The following is a 21,900-nucleotide window of genomic DNA, read 5'->3' as shown; positions in this document are numbered from 1 at the left end:
TAAGATGATGTGTAACAGATGCTGTGAGTGACTACCCCCCTCATTTCAAAAAGTTAATGATAGGCTGCTATCCAGGTCAAGGCCAAAGCAGCCATAGTTTAGGGGAGGGGTTGTTCAACTTTTTCAGCCCAAGACCCAAATGAGAAATCTGTCCTCTCGTCTTTAGGCCCAGGCTAATGAAAACATATTAATACTCTTGTCATGTGGGGAACCAGGAGCAATAGACCTTCTTAACCAAGAAATGTGGGTGTATAGAGCAGGATTTTGTGCCCTCTTTACGTAATGCATTGTGCCCTGCTGCATGAAATAAACGTCTGCAAGCACTTCTCACACCTGAAGAGATTAAAGCAATGGTACTGTAACACAAAAAAAAAAAAAACTGGGTCAGCATTTATTCTGACTTCACGTGCTCTCTCTCTCAGTCAGACACTCACACACACACACACACACACACACACACACACACACACACACACACACACACACCTGAAAGCACTAATCAAACATCAATGTAGGCTGCTGCTTTCCCATTTTCCATAAAAGAGCTATGTCACTGTAGTAGAACATGTTCCCTCTCTAGCATATAAAACCTCAACTAAAATGTAATGGAAATCAAACTTGAAGCACATATGAACTAAAGTGAAGCAATCCAGTAAATTTTCATCTTCAAGGGTTAATGTTGCATTTGAAATAATTAAGTCAGACAAAGGTCAGTGTTGGCGGATGACTTCATAAACTCATGTCAAGGAATGGAAGTTTAGAAACTGTTTAACCAAAAGGGACACTGCAAATGTGTGTGTGTGTTTGTTTGTGTGTGTGTCTCAACTTCTCCTCTCTGCCCTAAATGAGCAGTGCCAGGTTTCAACAGTCCAGCGTTGGGGATATTTCAAGGTCAGCGTAGCTCAGTCAGCCATGAATTATTGAACTTTAGCAAGCCCTGTGCCCGTTCTGTTCAAGCTACTTCTCCAACTCTGTCACTCTTCTTCCTCCAACTTTGCTCTCTGTCTCTCTCAGCATCAGTGAGCCACAGCAGAACAGAGAGTGACTATGACAAACTGAAGGCCATCAGCATTACTAATAATAAACTTTATTACCCCCTGTAGTGAAATTCTGGGGGTCAGCTAGGGATTCGGTGCCTTGCTCAATGACCCTTCAGCAGGGCGGATAGTTGCTGTCAAAGGAGCTTGAACCTGGCTCCTCTATTTATGTCTTGGGTGTTTTAAATGTGTTGCCCCTTTCAGATTGTGGCCATTTAACCGTGGGATAAATAGAATTAGGCTCTATGATTGAACTGAAGTGAGTCTACAGGGGCCTACGACTCGGGTACAGGGGAATCTGGGACAAGTCAGGGCCACCTGAGTCTTGTTGCACTCTGCTGATTCACTCAGCAACACAGAGCGAAGCCTCAACACATAAGCAAGTACAGACACAGGAGTGTGTACAAGCGCTTATGTGCACACACACACACACACACACACACACACACACACACACACACACAGGCTCATTTTGTTCCACACTGCCCAAGCATTCCTCCAACATGTTTCACACAGTTACCAGCAAATTTTAACTCACACATTTGGTGAAAGTTTGTTTGCTGTGGTGCTGTTGTTTACTCACCCCAGCATGTCCACACACACACACACACACACACACACACACACACACACACACACACAACCCCCCCCCCACACACACACACACGCACACACATGCACACTTCATCCAGATACTTTCCCTAGGTAGAGGGATTAATTCTAATACCTGACCACGCTGAACCAGTCTGCTGTAATCTCCATCCCTGTGCCTCTCTCACTCGTAACAAGAACCAGCCACTCACCACTGGAGTAGGCTGTCTGCACAGGATTAGAATGGAGTTTATTAATAGCCAAGACAGCACACCGGGAAACAAACAAAAAAACCTATTGCTTGGTTTTCTATACAGACAGACGAAGAGGTACAGCCATAGAGATAGAGACAGGCAGGTACAAGGACACACACAGCCAGCCAAATAAATACACACACACACACACACACACACACACACACAGCAAGAAGCTAACAGACAGAGACAGGACCTTTGATGAGTAAAGGTCATCATCAGGCAGGCAACACTGACCATGGTCAATATTCTCATGTGGAAATCAATAGTGCTGTCCTCTAGATACATGAAGACAGACAGGCAGACACACACACACACTCACACACCTAGATCTTTTGACACACAAAATACATTACAGGTTTCCGGGCACAATGAGGGAGGGATAGAGAGAAATATGGGGTTATAGAGCGAGAAAGAGAATGAGAGAGAGACAGACCCGCAGAATGCAGGAGAGAGGGAGAGAGAGAGAGAGGGAGAGAGAGAGAGAGAGAGAGAGAAAAACGGGCTCCTCTCTCTCTCTCTCTCTCTCTCATCCTCTCCTTCTCTCTCATAGGCCAGGCTAGGGGAACTGAGGCGTACGCACATCCTAGGCTAAAATTAGCTCTGCTGCAGCTGCAGGGCCAGACATGTTGGGATGGGCCCGTGTTCATTGCAACTAAGTACACAGAGACACACACACACCGGCACGCACACACACACACAGTTTCACCAATTAAACAGGGCGAGCCATGACACACAAACAGCACAGGTGAATGCCAGCAGCATCCTGCCTCCTTCCTCTCTGCCTGACAGTATCTGAGGCACACAAACTCACCCCATGCAAATGTTGTGTGTACACACACCCACATACAGGACAAACACACATAAACATATTGGCTCCATTGAGGCACACCAAAGTGCTCAACACGTCCCCACTTATAAAGGCTGATGACATTTTTACATTTTAGACATTAAGCTTATGTTCTTATCCAGAGTGACTGACAATGAGTTAACAGTAGAATAAGCTTCAATTCCACAATCACCATCATAATGTGCAACCAGTCGTATAGACTGTAAGGGTCGGAGCCGTAGTGCCTTGACAATATTCCTGAATGAACCACAGAATGATCATGTAAGCGAGACGTGCTAGGAAAGGATATACAATTGAAGCTAAGGAGTGAGGTGGAGGGTATTTCTTTTGTTATGAAAGGGGCAGTCACAGGTTCACTGACAGTTCAAACTACAGACTCATGACCACTAATTCCACGGTATTTAGCACTGCTGCTGACTGTGTGTGGGGGGGCTAACTAAGCGTTTAACTTGACTCTGGAGGAATGGAGGAAAATGCTGCACTGCCACATAAACCGCTCAGCAGTCTTCTAACAATGGGCCACCTTGAGCTTTCGTGACACGCCTGAGCCCGCCGGGCAGCCCACAGGCCTAAACCCATGGCATGCATGGCAAAGGGATCAGCTAGGGGGAAGCAGAGGAGAGTGGGCACGTTACTACACTGCCACACCATATGCCAGGGAGTCTGCAAGAACTGCTGAATACCAGGAAAAACAAGCCAAAAACACAACTTGGCCCCCACAACCTCCCCCACCCCAGAGACTCATAATGGTTATTAAATCAAATTGTTTCCTACAGTTTGAAAAACAACAATATACATCTTGGCTTGGTCCATCTCACTGCAGCAGACGCAATAGAAATGAAGCTAGCTGGACAATGACAGCCTGCTGCTGGCAACTTGCAACCACAGCCAAGCTCATAAGCATTAGCTACCTAGCCTTTGCCAAATTCTGCTCTGCCTATTAGGCTCTCAGTCACTCTCAATCAGTGCACCAAAGTATTTTTATGACCTGACCACCTAAAAAGAAACATGAAATATGCTACGTATTTTGATTCTGTGCATTTAGGCATTTCAAAGAGTTTCAATAGTTCATATTTGTTCCATAAGGAGGAAGCTTTTACATATTCTTCTACATTCTTATCCCAATGCAAAAGAACAAACAAAACTAAATTCAATACACTGGTGGCATTACCACCTAAGCCTCTCCAAATGCAAGGGAACACCTTTGCTAACAGAAGCCTAGCTCTCCAGTAAACATCGTTCTCCCTTGATTATTTAAGGGCTTGCGTCAGCCAAAGACTCCATTTTCCCTCCACGTCTCCTCCATCATATCACAACAACAAATAATTGGCAATAATTCAAAGGCTCCTGGAATCAACCGGCCATTGGCATCTGTTCAATTTCAGGCAGGCGCTGAGTCGTGACTGGCACACAGAGCAGGAGAGGAGAGAGCTGACCGACCGGACGGTAAAGCCCAGAGAGAGCGGCCGCTTGAAGAGGACGATGACCTATTATCTTTGCTTAAACTCAACGGCAATACCGCCATATTCAAGTTCCTGGTGTATCATTAAGCTATGCAAATGATGCACAGTTTATGGTTTTTTTTGGACACACACAGTGACATCTAACAAGAGGAAAGCTCAGCTGCTTCTCAGGCTGATGTCCATTATCTTCAGGTCAACAGCAGGATGTGTCATTTCCTCCTGTTAAAGAGCTACAGTCGATCATGTTAGATGAGACACAAGGCTATCTGATCAAACAGAACTACACAGCTGTAACTCTCAGTGGGAGCACAATTCATATCACTGCTATTGTACTTATCGTGTAAAGCCTACTTTATCTGGCGATAATAGAAAGACTGAAACATAACTGGTCTTTTGCAGCAAAAAAACACAAGTCATTTAAAAAAATATATATCACTGCGTCAGAGCAAGTGGCTCCCCTAGCAGATCCAAATATAGCTTCAAAATCAATGTCCTCCACAGAGTCCTCCAAAAAAAGAAACACAGACAGGCCAGGATGAGCTCAGGCTCCGTGGCGCTGTACCCAACCTGTGTGATGTCTGGCCATCACAGCCACTTGGACCTCTGGGCCACGACTAATGAGCCGCAGGGTTGTTGGGACTTTGTGCTGCTTCTGTGACACACATCTAGGCACCCGGTGGACTTCTGCATACACACAGACACCAGGGTTTCCATTAGCCGGTATATACCGGTTTTTGGCTGGTAAAATGCACAGTTGTCTGACAAGTGAAAATATTGTCGGCCAAAATGTACAGCGGAAAATACGACAAACAGACACATCATTCAGCCTTCGCCAAAACAACTAAAGTGGCCGGGGCTTTATTCTTTAGAGTTCCATAAATCGCCATAAAATTACTCCAAACAGCTCGAGCAGCATAATCCAAGTGTTCTGAAGCCAAACGATTGCACTGTGGGTCCAAAAGTCCAATATTTACCTCATTATCTCCTAGATTTTCACCGCCACACAGCCACTACACTAGCAAGCAGATGCTGCCTATTAAATGCTGTCAGAAATGTTGTAATTACGGGTAGAGCATGCTCGACGGACTCAATAAAGTGGTAAATAGGAAAGTTGAATTTTACATGATGCCCAAGATGCAAAGATGTGACATTCTCACTCTTTGTTGAACATTTAGGTGTCACACATATACAACTTTTAGCCAACAAACTTAATAAATCAATTACAAAATTGATGGGAATATTGTCCTCTTCATTCTGCAGCAACACTTCCACCATTGGTTTTGAATCATTTAGCCTCTTTTTAAAAAAGAATTGCTGCTTTTTCAGTTACTAGTAATAACATCACCCTGTTTGATGGCCTTAGAATAGAAATACATTTAACTTACGTTTTTTTTAAATCTTAAGTTGTTCATACCGACAACCAAAAGGCCCGCAAGAAATAAAGGTTTCCTTTCTGTTGACGTAACTATTAATAAAATTTGTTCAATCATTTTATTTGGTCTGTATTGTTTATTGCCATTTAAATGTATTCTAGCCTGCATTTAAAACATGTGTACGGTAAATGTTGTTGCTCCAAAAAAAATGTCTAACAGAAATCTTGACAGAAACACACACACTTAGACTACTGCCACACTTGCCTCATAGTAATATAAAATAATGTAGCCCAAGCCTGCAGTAGATGCAAATGTCATCATAGCTGTATCAACATAGTTACAGCCACAAGCTGAAACTCTCAAACTAAAATGAATGATCCGAATGACGCATATGGAAAAGACAGCAAACTCATCACCTAAGGTACACACACACACAAACAGTAATGTGTTTGACCGAAAAAAAAAAAAACATTGATTACAGTCCAGGGTCCAATGGAAATGGAACCTGGTCTTGGGTGGGGAGAGGCCTGTGTGTTGTCGGTCTGCCCTGCAGCAGAGGTGCAAGTCAATAACAGATCATACTCAGTCAATACTAGAGTGCTGCTCTGGGCTTCACTTTCCCCTATTAAACCAAATGACAGGGCGACCAGGCTTAATTCTTTTCCCAATCAACCTGGCGACAAGCTGAGTCCATCGATTGAGCTCTCTCCATTATCCATCATTGCCAATTTCACTTTTGTGACTGAACATCGTATGTTCCCTTCTGTAAGGCACCATATTTAATTATATATTTAGAAGTAACTGGTTTTAAAAAAGAACAATGGAAGAGACAGAAGTGTCTTTTAACTCTTAGCTCAATGTCAGCTAAAATAACTGTTGTAAGTTTAAGTTAGCCATTTACTGTGTCCACTCCAGGATAGTGGATTAAAGGTTAACCACTTGAGCCGCTAAGACGACACATTATCGACTACGGCTGTACTGCAACCATAGCACTCTCACTGAAATGAGCAGTCACTCAAGGGGGTGAAAGTCTATGGCACGCTGAAATAAACTGATCATACAGCTGAATGATGACAACAAAACCTTTCACCACAGACACATTCACAAACATCCAGCAAGACCAACACTCAGAGACTGCAGCATTGCCTTACTTTCCAAAAATATCTTAGAGATGGTTAGGGCTGCACGATACTGATAATCATATTGCAATTATTTTGGTGAATATTGCAATTGTAATATAATTTGTAATACTGTATACAGACAGATTTTTCAATATTTTAGATTTTTCAGCAAACAAGAAACATTTTTAATAAAAAAACTGAGATGTTGTTGCTTAAGATTTGCTGTGTTTTTTATAATGCACAATTTAATTTATAGGCCAGAAATTGGGCTCAGCGCCAGAATACCATGTTTAAGAGTCCATTTTGAGCACCCACCACTCTGATAAAATAACTGAATTTGAAAATTTGAAATTAAAGTAGTTCATATTGTGATTTTATATTCTTTTTATTTTTTTTTTTTCCCCTCGATTAATTGTGCAGCCCTAAAGATACTTTAAACTTATTTCAAAAGCTTAGGCCGCAGGTGCACTTTCATCCTTTGTCAATTGTCAACCACTTTCAAGCCATATAAACAAAAGCAAAACATCATAATCATTTTTAAATGCGAGAATGATCATTTGCAAACTAGGGAGTAGTAGGGAGAAGTTATGCTGCTCCACCTCTTTAGAGCCTCCCCCGCCCCCCTTGGGTAGAAGCAGTGTGAATTCTTGTTTGGCTGACAGGGAGACAAGGCTCTGAGGAGGGATGAGGGTGGGGGGTGGGGTAGATACTGTACATCATGGAGAGAGCCAACACACACAGACAGACCTCATACCTGGCAGCACAGTGAGTCAGCAGCACCACCGCTCTCTCTGCATGCCAGCCACACATCCAGCTGCTGCTCCAGACTGTCTGCATGCAGCATGACTAGCATGACCACCCTGGTGACTTTCAAGTACAGCAGCGACTACAAATTAGTATGCTGAATGACAACCAGTGAGTGAAAAATACAATAACCTATTTAAGAAATGCTGTACATCCAACTCTCTGGGGCAGAATCAAGTCAAAGAGCATCTGGAGTCTCTCTTTTGCTTGGCCTGGGGCAGACAACAACAACAACCATGGCAATCTAGTTTTCCTATTGGAAGATGAGGAATGGCAGGGAGTTGGCTGCTTGTGTGATCCTCTGGCTCTGTGGGAGTGAGGACAGTGGAGAATAGTCCCCACTGCTAATCCATGGCAGGCTAATTACAGCTTTGATCCCCTAGGCGTGTGCATCCCTGTAGGTGGGAGGGAGGCAGCGGTGGTTGGAGGAGGGCAGGGCGCACTGGGCCTCTGTAGAGCTACAGTTAGACGTGTTTGGGCTTAGAGCTGTCCCAATAAGCACACAACTGCAGCAGATGTATGAGCATAACATCAAACAACACCATATGCTGTATGAATAGACTGACACAAAGTTCACAAGAGTTGGCATGAGCTACCAATGTGTCAAGTCCCCTTCACAACCATTAGGCCAGCAATGGAGCTCTAAATAGCATGTGGCCCCATAACTACAGCATAATGAATAGAAACAGCCGACAAGTTCTCCTGAAACACTTCATTGTGTGTCTGACAACAGCACTACTGACTGGAGTAAACTTAATAGACTTACTGCTGGTTAAGTGAATTCACTGACTCCAAAATATGAACTAAAACCTTACAGAGCCTTCTGCTTGTGGGTTAGATTTAAACTCCTGGAGATAGAGACATAGATTAAGTGGGTAACTGGAGTTTCTCTGTCTAAAATAGACTGCAGTTCTGATGATAGCCTAGTCCCAAAACACATGGTGGAGGAGCTGAAGGGAGGGAGGAGGAGAGAGGAGGAGGAGGATGATGATTGAGAAAGAGCAGCAGATGGCATGGAATTATCTGGATCTTCAGCTCTACATCTTTGAATGATGTCATTATTTGAGGGGCGGCTTTCTTTTCATGACCAATGTATTGCTCCCCCATCAAAAACACAAGCACTGTCGAGCCAGAATACCACATTCGTGACAGCAGTGGCAGTGTTTATTTTATTTATTGATGTCAAGTGTTAAAAATAGCAGCATGTACACTATATAAGATCTACTGGAATGAACGTGGCAAAAGCAAAACTGGCTTGGCTGTTGAAATGAATGAATGGCGTTGCTGTAAATTGGTTTAGTTTCTGGTCACTTTGGGCACCAACCTACTCACTGACGGGACTAAACACAACCCTGTTCGGTCTAAGCACTGTTTATTAAGCAGCGTTGGGGTGGCAGGGTGGTCTAGTCCAGATAATGCAGGTTCAAGCCCTGTGTTAGAAAACATCTGCCCTGCTGAAGTGTCCTTGGGCAAGACGCTGAATCCCTACTAGCTCCTGGGCTGCTGTTTTCAAACTGACCCTGCACTTTGACCTCTCTGGAGGGGGCAAGTGAAAGGAGAATTTCCCTACAGGGGTCAATAGAGTATTGCGTTTATTTGTCTTTGTCAGTGTTAAACAAGCAGAAACAAATAGAAACGTGTAAACAATATCTATCGGAATGAACATGGCAAAATCAAAACATGCCTTAGCTGTTGAGATGAATGAAAGATGTCCCCGTTAACCGTTTTGCTACTTTGAACACCAAACTACTGCAGCAATAAGTCACTCACTGACAGGTCTACTAAACCAGCATGACGCTATACAAGTACTAACCAGAGAGCCAACAAACACCAGTCACGACCTGGCCTCTCAGGCTTGCTAGCTACCTGGCAATGTCAATGTAGCAGTGGCTATTCAGTCATTTCAAAGTCACTTCAGCTCGACTGCTTCACGTGACAGTCGTTGACTCTGTTATTGTGTGCTGGAACACTTCCTTAAAGCAAACTAACGTAAATTTAAAGAAGCAGAGCAAACTATTTTCGTTATTTAACGGAGCAGCTGATGTTACCTGCTGCTAGTTCAACGTTACTTGCTGCTTTTAGCACCAGCATCAAGCCTGCCAGAATAAAAAATAAAACTTCCGGTCCTAATTTTCAAAATAAAACCCTTATTGAATAAACATGTTGCAACGTTTTTTGGAGTAGCCTACTACAACGTATCACAGTGAAAATAAAGACTGTGTTTAAGGAGGAATGTGTAGTAAATGAAAATACAATTGCCGTTTTTTTCCTGTGTTATTCTGGCCATCTCTGGGTGGCTTGACGCAGCTGTTAGCTACAACACTGCCACGAAACAAGCCTGACACGTACGTTAGCCCGACATACGCTAGCTTGCATGGCGTTAGCGTAGCCACACCGTGCCTGTTCCAGTCAGCTTCAGCTGGGCATCAACCGATTTTCACCAGTCGTGACCAGGCCGAAACGAGGACACAGCTGGCTCCTGGCGCCGGGAGCCTCTGATGTACAAGTCCCAAGCCGACGACACTAACACTTGTGTCGGCGCTGGCCAGCCCACTAAAGCTTCCTCACCGCGGGTACCCATCCACATCCACACACATCTGAGGATGGTCCAAGTCACCAGCCGCTGACTGCGACTACCTGGAAAATCCTAAATGTTTTGATAGCTGAGAAGCAATGAAACACTCACCCGAATAAAAGCTGGTTATAGCGGTGTCATGCGGTGACTGTATCGGGAAGGTAGGGTGGCGTTTGCCCAAAGCGGTCAGCCAGGTCGAATATCCTCAAAATGATCCCTCAGCCAGCAGCACCTTCCTATGATCTCCCCACACTGCAATGGTGCTGAACCAGAGCGCTACTATTGGCCAGACTGAGCGGAACTCTCAAATGCGCTTCGGTTAGCAGGGAGGACGGCTGTCCTGCAGGGGGCGCCGAGCACATCAACACGCTGCTTTACATAGGGGGATACAATAATGCTACCTTCAGGTGCTCTCGGAAATCTCGGAATTACCACTTGAACAGCCCAACAAAGTGGTAAATAAAGTAAATAAGACTGGGAAAGATTGTCTATAACACCCAAGATGCCGAGCGAGATGTATCCTTTAGGGCAGTGGCTCTCAACCTGAATCGTGAGATAATTTCGGGGAATTGTGAGATGATTTATGGTACAGGAAATACACATTACAGATTTATTATTATGTCTATTTTTTCAATTTTTCTCTAATTTTTTTTGTTTCTTGTGAAATACTGAATAGTTTTAAGCCTCTACAACTATGATAATTCATAAAATGAAACAACCTGAAAAGACAAAATATTTTTTTATTGAATTGCATATGCAGCCTGTAATGGGGGCCATGAGCCAAAAAGGTTAAGATATATATATATATATATATATATATATATATATATATATATATATATATATATGATATATATTATTGTTATATTAGCTGAGATTACATTACATTGCATTGGATGAAACTTTAATGATTCCTGTGGGGTTGCTGCAGCAGCAACTGATAAGATATAGCCAAGAAAAATAGGATAGAGACAGGAATAGAGCAAATGGGGTAAACATAAGTAACGGAAGTTTGTTGATGATCATGTTGTTTAATGATATGATTGCTTATAAGATTGTAATTTCTCATGATTGTAATATGTTGTCAAAATGGATGCTACTTAAATGTTTAGCACAGGTGTCAAGGCCTTACAGTTAGGTCAGACTATCTGTGTTTGTAGAGCACTGTGGTGAAGGCTGAAAGCCGATACACGGCACAGACAGTGCTGCTGTCTTTAAGATTTTTGATGCTATTCAAATCCACACAGGTGCCTTGAACTGGATTATTGAGGTACCAGAGTATTTAGTTTAGTTTATTTCCTATTGCTACAACTTTTGGCCGATAAATACATTATTTTTCCTCTTCATCAGCTACCAAAAAATACTTTTGTTGTAGGGTCCATTTTATTTCATACCAAAAGCGAAAGTTATTTCATAAAAATCAACTTCAGAAGTAGGAGTTTGCAGCACTTGAAGGCAGCATACTACAAATCTTTCTTGTTTAATAATCAGCTGTAAATAGTGTAGCCATGTGAGATACTGTTTTTTAGTGAACGGTCTATCTGGCCTGCATGTTAATTTTATGAAGTCTTTTTATCTGTTGGGTGATAGTGCTTTTTAGAGAGGCGTGGCCTCTCTTGAAACTATTTGTTTCGCTTTCACTTAGGCTACTACAAAGCATACGGTGGGCAAATTGTAGCCTACTGTTATTATAAACATTGGAACAATTCGTATAATATTCCGCATCTGAAAGAGTGCGATCAGCAGTGACCTGTGCATGCATCTGGACCACTCGTGATTAGGTAATGCAAAGCAACTTCCCCGAAGTAGCATCATAGTTTCTATTCCTATGTGCGTAGGAGATGAAGTATTCGGAAATCATTACGCACCCTTCAAAAATTCCTATTTAGCCCCCAGCGCCCCTTCTCCGCTGACTTCGAAGCAATAAGGTAGGCTATTTCAACAGACCTAACAATTACTGACAGAATCGTGTTTAACTTTCCAGATAATAATCTATTCAATAAAAATAATGGCGGCTCAAAAATAATACGGAAAACAAGCTCAAGCGTAACATAATCCTTCACAACCTAACTGAACTTTGTAGGTTTACATATCGTTGTACCACTAGCCCTGATAGGCTCATTGCCATTGGTAATTGTCATATCCGGGTGTTTGGTTGTTTACCCTTCAAACGTGGGCTTTCACAATTTTGCTCTCCACTTTCAGCGACCAAGGTACAACGTCGACTACCACACTAAACTCCATGGCAAACGCGCACCACCTTCAGCTGATAAATGAAATAGCTGGTTCTCTCAGCTCCGGTGAGTGCAGGAGGCTTTCCTACTTGTGTGGCAGCGTGGACACGGACAGCAGCGTGGCCGGTGTGAGAGAGATGCTTAAATCTCAGCTGATGAGGTGTCAGATGGACGACCTGTTTCTGCTAGAACTCATGTTTGCGTTGAGACGTTTTGACATCCTGAGGAAGGTGCTGGGAACCAGCAGGGACGAGGTGGAGAAGACTCTAAGGCAGAGGCATGTTCTGTCAAAGTACAGGTGAGATGCGTTTTAAGATGTCAGATGTGCAGTTAAGACAGAAATATGTGAACCATGCCACCCATGACAGTTATGTGGTTCTTTTAAATAATTATGTATTATATTTTTCCTTGCCACAGAGTTCTGATGGCTGATGTGAGCGAGGATATGGCCAATGAAGATTTGAAAAATGTGAAATTCTTGTTAAGCAGTGCATTACCCCGAGACAAGCTGGACAAATCTAAGGTGAAAGAATGAATGAAGTTCGGTTTCACAATCTGTCACTGATTCCCACAATGTTTTGGTTTCGTCATGAAAGTTGTTGCTGTGTGGGTGGGGGGATTTTTAGTAGGCTGTTTGCAATCTATGTCACTTCTAACTAAATTGTGGGAACACCCGCTTCCCCTTATTTCTGCATACTCCAGAAAATTTGAACTTCCATTCTGAAGAATATGTTCTTGTTCTCTCTTCTCACAGAATTTCCTTGATGTGGTTGTTGAGCTAGAGAAGTTGGATAAAGTTTCCCCTGAAAGGCTGGACTTTGTGGAGCAATGTTTGAGAAACATTGGTAGGATTGACCTAGCCAAAAAGGTTAATGTCTACCAGAGGACAGGTGAGAGTGTATTTACTATCTAATACTGATTTAATACTGAATGGTTGGAAGTTTTAGACTATTTTATAAATTGCTACCAAATAACATGACAAAATATGAATTGAAAGTGATGGTAGGGGCTGACAAGAAACTTTTAACAGTTACACATATATGCATGTTTTACACTTTATTTAGATGAGGAAATGCAGAGAGGGGAAGTGATATAGAGGTATACAGCTGTAGAACAATGTGTAGAGTACAATGTGACTTTGCACCGCAAACAATGGGATTTGATCCTGACCAAGTAACCTCACATGTGCATTGTACATGAGCACACAATCTTAAAAAGCTAACCTGAAAGTACAGTAAACTCATGATGAATATTTACATAAATAACTGTATTTCCCTCAATGTACACCTTTCATAGGTGGAGCACCTCAACAACAGCCACTTGTACATCATCAAATAATTCAGCAGCAACAGCAAAGGCCCAGAGCTCCTGTGAGTAAGATGGTGTAAAAAAAAAGTTAACATTCATGTCTTTCCCTCTCCTATAGCTCTTCATAAAACTAATTTCTCAAACATGTCTGCTCTTCAGTTTTCATCTCCCACCTCAAACTGTTCCTATCCTCTTCACCAACCAAGACAAGCACAGTCCCACCGCATTGGTAAGTTATTGAACATTAATGTGTATTTTTTTTTGCCTTTATTAGATAGTTCAAAGTTGAGAGAGTCAGGAAAGACTGGGGATGACATGTGACAAAGGTCCTGGGCTGGATTTGAACCCAGGACATCATGTTTACATGTTATGCACCTTAGTCCACTGATCCACCAGAATGCCCCCAAAGTACCAGATAACTTACAAATAACATCACACTGGGCTTCACCTCTGTCAACTAAAAACAGCCTGAAAGCCCCAAAACAATGGGAAAAGTCTTCTTTGTTTCTTCACACTACCAATTAACATGTAGATACAGTATAGTATGAGTCTAGGAAAAACCCTGCCTAAAACAGTTAAAAAAAATTCAATTTCAGCTTGGTATTCACATCATGACCTTTTCTTTTCATCCCCAGAGAACTTCCCAGTGTCTGTAAGAAGAAAGCAGAACTGCCAGGTAAGGTTTGCACTTCCTATATTGGAGTAGATTGGTTTATAACTTTGTTCCACATTGTCTTTTTTCAGCATGGCCATGTCTAATCTGTATGGTGTATTTATGAAACTGTGTTCCCCCTGTTGTAGAGTCCACTGGATTGCTACAAACTTAACACTGATCCCAGAGGAGTATGTGTGATCATAGACTGCGTTGGCAGCGATGGAGGTGAGACACAACATGCTTTGTGCCCACACTCAGACTGCCACTGCTAAATTATGGTCTGTCTGGATACTGTTTTTTAGCGATAGACCTTTTTAGTGATCTATTATCATGGTGAACCGTTTTCTACATGTCAGCAGTCACCAGTTGTCAGCATCTATTCATATGTTTATAACAAACGTATATAAATCCTGATTACATCTTTCCTTACTCTCTCAGACATGTTGGAAGACACGTTCAAGGGCCTCCATTTCACGGTGGTCCTCCACAAGTGGCTGGGTGTGGGTGACACACTCTCAGCCCTCAGGGGGATTTTTAGACACAGAGAGAACCACGAAGCTGGTGCCTTCGTCTGTTGCATCATTAGCCGGGGTACGGCAAGTGATCTCCTGGCTACAGACGCGCACGGCGACGGCCTGCGCCTGGACACAGTGAGACAGCTTTTCACTGCTGAGGCCTGCCCCATGCTGGCCGGCAAGCCCAAACTCTTCTTCATCCAGAGGTACAGTGTCCCCGAGCTCCAGACCTCTGCAGGGATGGCTTACAGGGATGAGGATCTGGAGACGGATGGTTGCGATGGGCTGTCCACAAGGGAGTATGTCCCTACAGATGCAGACGTGTTCTGGAGTCACTGCTGGACGGATGAGCGCCAACTGGAGCAAGGTCATCATCGCTCTGTATACCTGCAGGCCCTGACAGATGCCCTACACAAAGGCCAAAGGAGGTACAGGAAAACACACCCTCACAGGAATAGTTTTATTTATTTTGTGAGCTAAATACAGCTTCTGTAGAGCGCCGTAAGAATTCCTCCCTCCGAGCTGGAGTTTGATGTGCCATTCAGGTACAGGGCTACACAAAACTGTTGTCTTTTTTGTGTTCTGACAGGAAAACACATCTTGTCGATATTCATACAGAGGTGAATGGGATGATCTACGATCACAACAAGAGGAATCCTGGAGCAAGATACCACATTGATCTGAAACATACTCTCAGAAAGAATCTTTACTTACAATAGGAGGCTTCTATCACTGACTCACTCTTGATACTATCAGTCAGATGAGCAGTGTAGTGTACTTTTAACCAGGGAAGGATTTTATTACTGTGTGTAGTGCGACCTCTACTGGTGTTATCGACTAACACCGGCCCTTATTTTTTCAGAAGAGAAAGAAACCTTTTATACAGCTTTTTTACATGTATTTATTTCATATCATTTTGAGAAGTTCTCACTAAAACATTGTAATCTTACAGAATCTGACATTATATAGAAGTATTGCTTTGTTAGTAGAGAATTCTATCGTTTGTATTATTTAACTTTTTCCAAGAATGAATGTGAAGTGCCTCTTTCTTGCCACAAGCAGTGCAGCTAATATACCAGATATCTGTAGATACGTAGAGCTACTGTAGGAATGTATTCAGCAGTATCTGGCATTTATTGAAGTATATTTTCTGTTTTATTTGTAATGTTTCACTATAAATATATAATATAATTCATTAATGACTAAGTAATAAGACAAACACTATCATTGATTTTTTTTCCTTGTAGAAAATAAGTTACAACTATGGCTGACATCTATCTATCTATCTATCTATCTCTCTGTCTGTCTGTCTGTCTGTCTGTCTGGTTTGTCTGTCTGGTTTCTCTTTCCCCATCTATCTTAAAATGTGTTTTGTACAATAGGGGAGTGATTTCTATTCCCTCATAGACATCTTTATGACAGTTGGATTTGCCACTGTGACAGACTAATGGCAGCCATTATGACATTGCAAACGATGAAATATTAGCCTGTCAGAGTTGCCTTATGCCATCATGACATCCATAGCCATTTATTAAAGAACGCACTGTTATATTATGTTAGCACAATGACTCAAATATAATGACTAATATTATAATGTCTGTGGCGTCACAATGTCCAATTATACTACTATCATTTCACCTTATAGGAGTGTATAGGAGGTCCAAATCATTTGTCGACACTAATGAAAAATCACTATGATATTCCTGTTGTATTTCTGTAGGGATTTAAAGTGTGTCAAAGTGTGATAAAGAGTGGGTTTACAGTGACATTATCCTACATTATGGTATTTTTTTTTTAAGTCTTCTATATCACTTTAATATTTCTATAGGGACTTTTGCTGTGATATTTTGTGAGATCACATCGACTGATGGCTGACCAACCTTTCAATCACAATCATGAAATCCCCTTTTTGTAGATCAAGGAGATCCAAAAATATTCCCCCACGCCACCAAGCATTTTCACTTTCGCAAGCCGTGATTCAACTCCCTCTCAAACTGTCACTGTCAGTGCCATGCATCGCTGTGACAGTAGGAGGCAGGCAAGTTATGTGGAAGCATCGGGAGGCAGCAGGCAGCGTACACACACACACACAAACACAGACACACACACACACACACACACGAGTAGGGCTCGTGAACGCGCGCGATCCGGGCTGCTGTTGCTATGATGCAATGGCGACTGCGCCGTGGGGAGCGAGGAGTTGAATGAGTTCTCTCCTCATTTCAAGTCAAGGAGCTCCTGACAATAAGGAAACGTGAGAGACAAGAGATACGGGAGGCACGGCAAGAGTGGAAGAGCCCCGTGATTCACACTACATGGAAATACACAGCCGGGTCTGCCTGCTAGCTGCAGAGCTAGCCGTGTCATGACGTTTGGAGGGCTTTCTCACACATCTGTACGCCGTTGTAACGAGTATTAAAGGGAGGCTTGCGGGCAAAGCACCACCACCCTATCTGCTCTCCTCCGCCAGCACCGAGAGAGAGAGAGAGGAGGGATTTTTCTTTTGGTTGTATCGTCACCTCCTCACCGGTGAGTCTCTCGACCCGTTCCTGTTTCGTGCTGGACCGCCATGGCTGAGAGAAACTCTACCGGTTTGCTCATGATGATGTTGGAGCCCACGCCGGCTATCGCTATGACCCTGCCGGCGGAGGTGCGGGAGAAGCTGGCGGAGCTGGAGCTGGAGCTCTCTGAAGGTAACTTGACAACAACAACATCAATATGCACATAAACTACCTCACACTGTGGCTAAAGCATGCTTTTTGTTGTCATTTAGGGGGGGCTTTAAACATTGCTCATGTATTTGACAGCAACCAGAACCACCGCCCTTTACCCATGGCTTTGTGGGTCATGTTCAAAAACATAACCAGGTCCACCAAAAGCCCCTCTTTGAGTCTCAGGGAGGCTTTCCCACTGCTGAACTTCTGCTCTAGTTTTCTCCTCATGACTGACACACTACCACAGCAGAAGGAGTTAATAAACTAAACTAAACATGACTGGTAATTAGCTGCACGGTTTTGTTTGTCCCCTCTGGAAGGCAGACTGTTGTTGTTTGTCCTGCACCGAAGTTTTAAACCCCACGCATTCAGACTCCAAATACCCTATTTGACTAGATGACTATCTGCCTCCACCTCAACAGCTGAGCTGAGCTGACACACCCATGTTGATGTTACTGTGGCTCAGCTTTTGCCACATAACCAGGGCTGGCTCTGGTTTTGGAATTTTGGAAAATTTCTGAGGCAAGGAAAGTTATGGCCTTATTGTTTTCATATCACTGAATTTAATTTCAATATGTTGTACTGCAAAACTGTGGATTCTAATGGTCTATCTGCCATCATCTTGCCTATCAGTGTCTGTGTGTTAGTGATACAGATCAGAGGCCCGGTCATATAATGGATCATTATTGTAAAGTCATTCATTTGAGTGGAGATTGTCTCTGTTGGTGGGCACTGAAAAGAGTCTCCTGATGGCATCAGTTTTGAAGTGGAAGCAGTTACATTGCTCTCTGATTGAACCGTGAAATTGGGAAATCATCAGGACAGTTGAAGCCATGAAGAATTTGTCTACACTGTCTAATGAAGGCAGTGTAGCTTTTGAGTAACAAGTAACATTAGGCTACATTATGAATTTTAACCTCAAGCATGCATGATTTTGCTGATCGTGTGTCTGTGCACGTGCTCGTGCTTGCATGCATGCATGTGCACCCTTGTGTTAGTCTGTGTGCACATGCATGTGTTTAAGTTCATGTTTGTTCGTAGCCTGTATCCTCTGCTTGCCGTTCCCCTGGTGCTTTCTTGAACTTTGGTACATAAGACAGGCTTTTTGAAGGTGGAGACCTTTGTAGGTCATAGAACAGACATATTTTTAGGACACCCGAGAGTAAGTAAAGCCGAGCTTATCCTCCTATTGAGCTGAAATCCTTAAATCCAGAGTTTTAATGCATTGTAAATAATGACGAGGATGCTTGCTTTTCGCACAGCTTTAGTTTTTCATTACTACAATAGGCCTAGTTGTGGAATAACTGTGCTCCCTTACATATGTTGAGAGGTTTTCACATTGAAAAATTAGCTGAGCTGTGGTATTTTCCACACTAATTACTGACCTATATTAGGTCTGATTAGATTTGGGATTTGACCTCAGGGTGGGATCCTATTTCTTGTCAACTCGGGGAAAAAATGTTAACCATACAAGCCTAACAGCCCAGTCCTTTAAAAAAAAAAGGAGGATTTGAAATGACAGAAACCCCTCTGACAGCTAGTTTGCGGTATATGGTATGTGCTTATGCTTATTAACAGGAATGTCGTTACAGATCCTACATTGAGTCGTCCTTCCAATAGCGCTCCGTGTTCGCTGCCTGTTTGTGCGCTAATGTGCCAGGGGTAGGAACAGGCCCAAGGTGTACATGCTTTGATAAGCACATTCACTGCCACTGGGGCCCCTAATGGGACAGACATGTTTTCAGGAGTGGCTACCAAACCAATCTATATCTGTCCAGTTTCCTCTTCCTGCTCTCCCCATGTCACATCCTGCCATGTTGGAGCTCTGATAGCAGTATCTCCCTGTCTGCTTTGGCTTCTCCCTCTCTTTCTGGCCTGTCTTCTTCTGATTCTGTTTTATGTTCTTTCTCTTTCTGTCTCTCTCTACCTCTCCATGCCCTCCATTCCTCTCCCTTTCTCTTTCTCCCTCTCTCTGCGGATCCCCCTTTCTCTCTTTCTCTAATCACCGAGGAGATTAAGATGTCATTTTCTTTCAGGTGAAAAGAGAAACCGTGCTCTTAAATCCTATTCCTATGCACTGCTGTGAACTCTTCACCTCATGATGATGCCCTTCGGTTGCCTCCCCCCCTGCATCCTGTCTCAGGATAGAATAGGCGAGTCGTTTTATTGGAAGGAGATGAGAGCCTGAGAAGCCTGCAGGTTCCCTTTCCCTCTCAATGAGCTCTTCTCACGGGGCTTTAAACTCAGGCATGTCTGATTCCCGCTGAGAGACGCATCCATTCTTTAGTATGCGCGAGTGTGTCAGTAGGTGTGCGAGCGTGCAGGCGCATTGTATTATTCATATATTTGAATCGATGTGTCACGTATGTTTGTACAGCAGTTTAGCAGCAGCATCCATTAGAATAACATGAGTTTGGGACAGTACAGCAGCACGGCTAGCTAATATTCCAATGTCAGCAGCTTAGGCCTGCTGATGTGTGAAATAAACAATCTGTGTACTCACATTGCGGTTAAAACAAATAGTGCCTGCTCCAATGAGGCATTTTTCACTTGCTCTTGCTTTGTATTGTTTGTTTTAGTGCAGATAAGTCCTAAAATGTTTGGTCTACTCAACTTCACTGCCTCATGCGAGTCTTCCTGGTGATGATGACTACTTTTAATTCAACCGCACCATCATTTCTGTTTACCTAAATTCTACATGTAGGCCAAGTTACTCTGTCTTTTCATGCAATTTTGCTTGTATATTTGCTTTTAGTTTATTGTTTATGTCAATTGTCTGCAGCTTTTATGTTTGTCTTGGTGCTGCTCTCTTGGCCAGTGGGACTACCTGGTTAAATAAAGGATTTAGATTGATTGATAGGCTGATTGATTGATTGTCTGATTAAAAAGCACTGTCACTGTGTAGACCTGTACGCTGTCACAACATAGAATATTTACACGTTGCTGGCAGACTAAAATCTCCTCCTACCAAATCATGCATGCGTAGCAGTTATTGGAAAGGGCCTGTGTTATTTCTCAGCTGACCTGGATGCAGATGAGTGGTCAAGAGACGGGGCGTAAAGGAGGGCAAGAAGATGGATGATCCCCATTATCTCCTGCAGGGAGGAGAGAGGGAGAGACTCGTCTGCTGAGTAATTCATACGCTCACTCCATCATTCCCTGCGTTCCCTCCCTCCCTCCTCTGTTTGCTCTCTAAACCCTTTGATTACAAAGTCATTTTTAGTCCAGCGCTGGCGTTTGCTGGGAAACCGCCAGCCACTGGTTGGTCATTGCATTTGTTTTGCTTGCTCCCATTCAGCAAACATTTACTGAGGAACATTGTAGGTTTTTGGTAGTTTTAAGTGCTGCTTGGTTTGTTCATGGCTGTTTGTGTTCATGGAGAACAATGGTTGAAGCTGCTCTGATGTCTTTGAAGCTGCAGCACCACAAGCTTGGTTGCTTCTCCATGATTGTAACGGTTACAGGAGATCTGCATCAGCATTATGAAGATGCTGCTTTTTAATTTATTTGTTGTATTATCCTGTAAGTCTCTTGTTGTAATTATTTATAGTATTATCTTGATTGCTCTCTCATTTGTTTTGTTCTTATCTATACCCTCGTCTCCGCTGCTGCGATGACCCAATTTCCTCATGGGGATCATTAAAGTTTCATCTTATCTAATCAGTTACAGTTTTGCTGAAGTTTTATATGAGTTACAATTGCTGTAGGTAAAGAGGCTATCAGGCAGAGAGCTGTCAAGTGGTAACTATAGTAACAAGATGGTGATGTTTAAACTCAAGTATGCCCGTCATACTTTGACATTGACGGAGCCCTGAGGGCGTAATGATCAATAGAATGTATCTCATTGCCGCTATCAGATGTAACTCCACTGTAACCAATCCCTTCAATGCCCTGTTTCAAATTAATTGGAAGTTCACACGGTCCTTTTTGCGGGAACTTCCACGATACCCATTGAAAACCCATTGCATCATTCCCCAAAATGCATGGGCGTCAATCGGACAGTTTTTCCCAGCTCCTTATAAGTTTTTCTTTTTTTTTTTTAACAAGTTGGGAGGTTTTCATCAAACAGCAGCGCCATACAATAGCCCGTAAACCTCGTGTTATATAGGCCTATTATACAATAATGTTGAGTAGAAGTCACATGCCCACATACTTGGTGGGGTTTGTGGATAGTATTGGATGCCAGCAGCTTTACGAACCTCCTCATGGAAGGTATGAGTGTACAGGAAACCCATTGAGTAGCCCACAGAGGAAGACCACTCACTGCAGGGAAAGACCACTCGCTGGCCCTGACTCATTCCTTACTGTGGCCACTGACTCCCACCAACCAACTCATGAGGAAAGAACTTCCACTGACTGGACTCACCCAGCTCACGCGAGCGCGGCCTATTGTTGGGCAAAACCAA

The 21,900-nt window shown here is 43.0% G+C and overlaps 3 protein-coding genes across 4 annotated transcripts in view; 2 read left to right on the top strand and 1 right to left on the bottom strand.

Moving 5' to 3' along the window:
* Positions 1 to 10,315, bottom strand: part of LOC139926607 (hyccin 2) — a 47,408-nt gene extending 37,093 nt beyond the window's left edge. For both annotated transcript variants that reach the window (XM_071918370.2, XM_071918371.2), the window contains exon 1: positions 10,180 to 10,315. The gene's annotated coding sequence lies outside the window, so the exon portion shown is untranslated. The remainder of the gene's footprint in view (positions 1 to 10,179) is intronic.
* Positions 10,316 to 11,716: 1,401 nt separating this feature from the next.
* LOC139926603 (CASP8 and FADD-like apoptosis regulator) lies at positions 11,717 to 15,992 on the top strand. Its single transcript, XM_071918361.2, has 10 exons — positions 11,717 to 11,996; positions 12,274 to 12,600; positions 12,720 to 12,825; positions 13,057 to 13,192; positions 13,599 to 13,672; positions 13,770 to 13,839; positions 14,246 to 14,286; positions 14,412 to 14,490; positions 14,704 to 15,208; positions 15,370 to 15,992. Exons 2-10 carry the CDS (start codon positions 12,311 to 12,313, stop codon positions 15,497 to 15,499), a joined length of 1,431 nt encoding a protein of 476 aa, XP_071774462.2. The 5' UTR covers positions 11,717 to 11,996; positions 12,274 to 12,310; the 3' UTR covers positions 15,500 to 15,992.
* A 997-nt stretch (positions 15,993 to 16,989) lies between these two features.
* Positions 16,990 to 21,900, top strand: part of dip2a (disco-interacting protein 2 homolog A) — a 98,520-nt gene continuing 93,609 nt past the window's right edge. The window contains 1 exon segment of the mRNA XM_078285984.1: positions 16,990 to 17,473. Coding sequence (XP_078142110.1) covers positions 17,350 to 17,473 — 124 coding nt within the window. The 5' untranslated portion in view covers positions 16,990 to 17,349.

Source organism: Centroberyx gerrardi, chromosome 10 (genome assembly GCF_048128805.1).
Source record: "Centroberyx gerrardi isolate f3 chromosome 10, fCenGer3.hap1.cur.20231027, whole genome shotgun sequence".
NCBI classification, from domain to species: Eukaryota; Metazoa; Chordata; class Actinopteri; order Beryciformes; family Berycidae; genus Centroberyx; species Centroberyx gerrardi.
This window is presented reverse-complemented; position numbering and strand designations above follow the sequence as displayed.

Excerpts from the sequence above, each read along its gene's own strand:
- LOC139926603 (XM_071918361.2), top strand. The coding sequence starts at position 12,311 with ATGGCAAACGCGCACCACCTTCAGCTGATAAATGAAATAGCTGGTTCT. Across the intron at positions 13,673-13,769 it reads AGCAAAGGCCCAGAGCTCCT|TTTTCATCTCCCACCTCAAA; the intron begins GTGAGTAAGATG and ends TCTGCTCTTCAG. Across the intron at positions 14,287-14,411 it reads GAAGAAAGCAGAACTGCCAG|AGTCCACTGGATTGCTACAA; the intron begins GTAAGGTTTGCA and ends CCCCTGTTGTAG.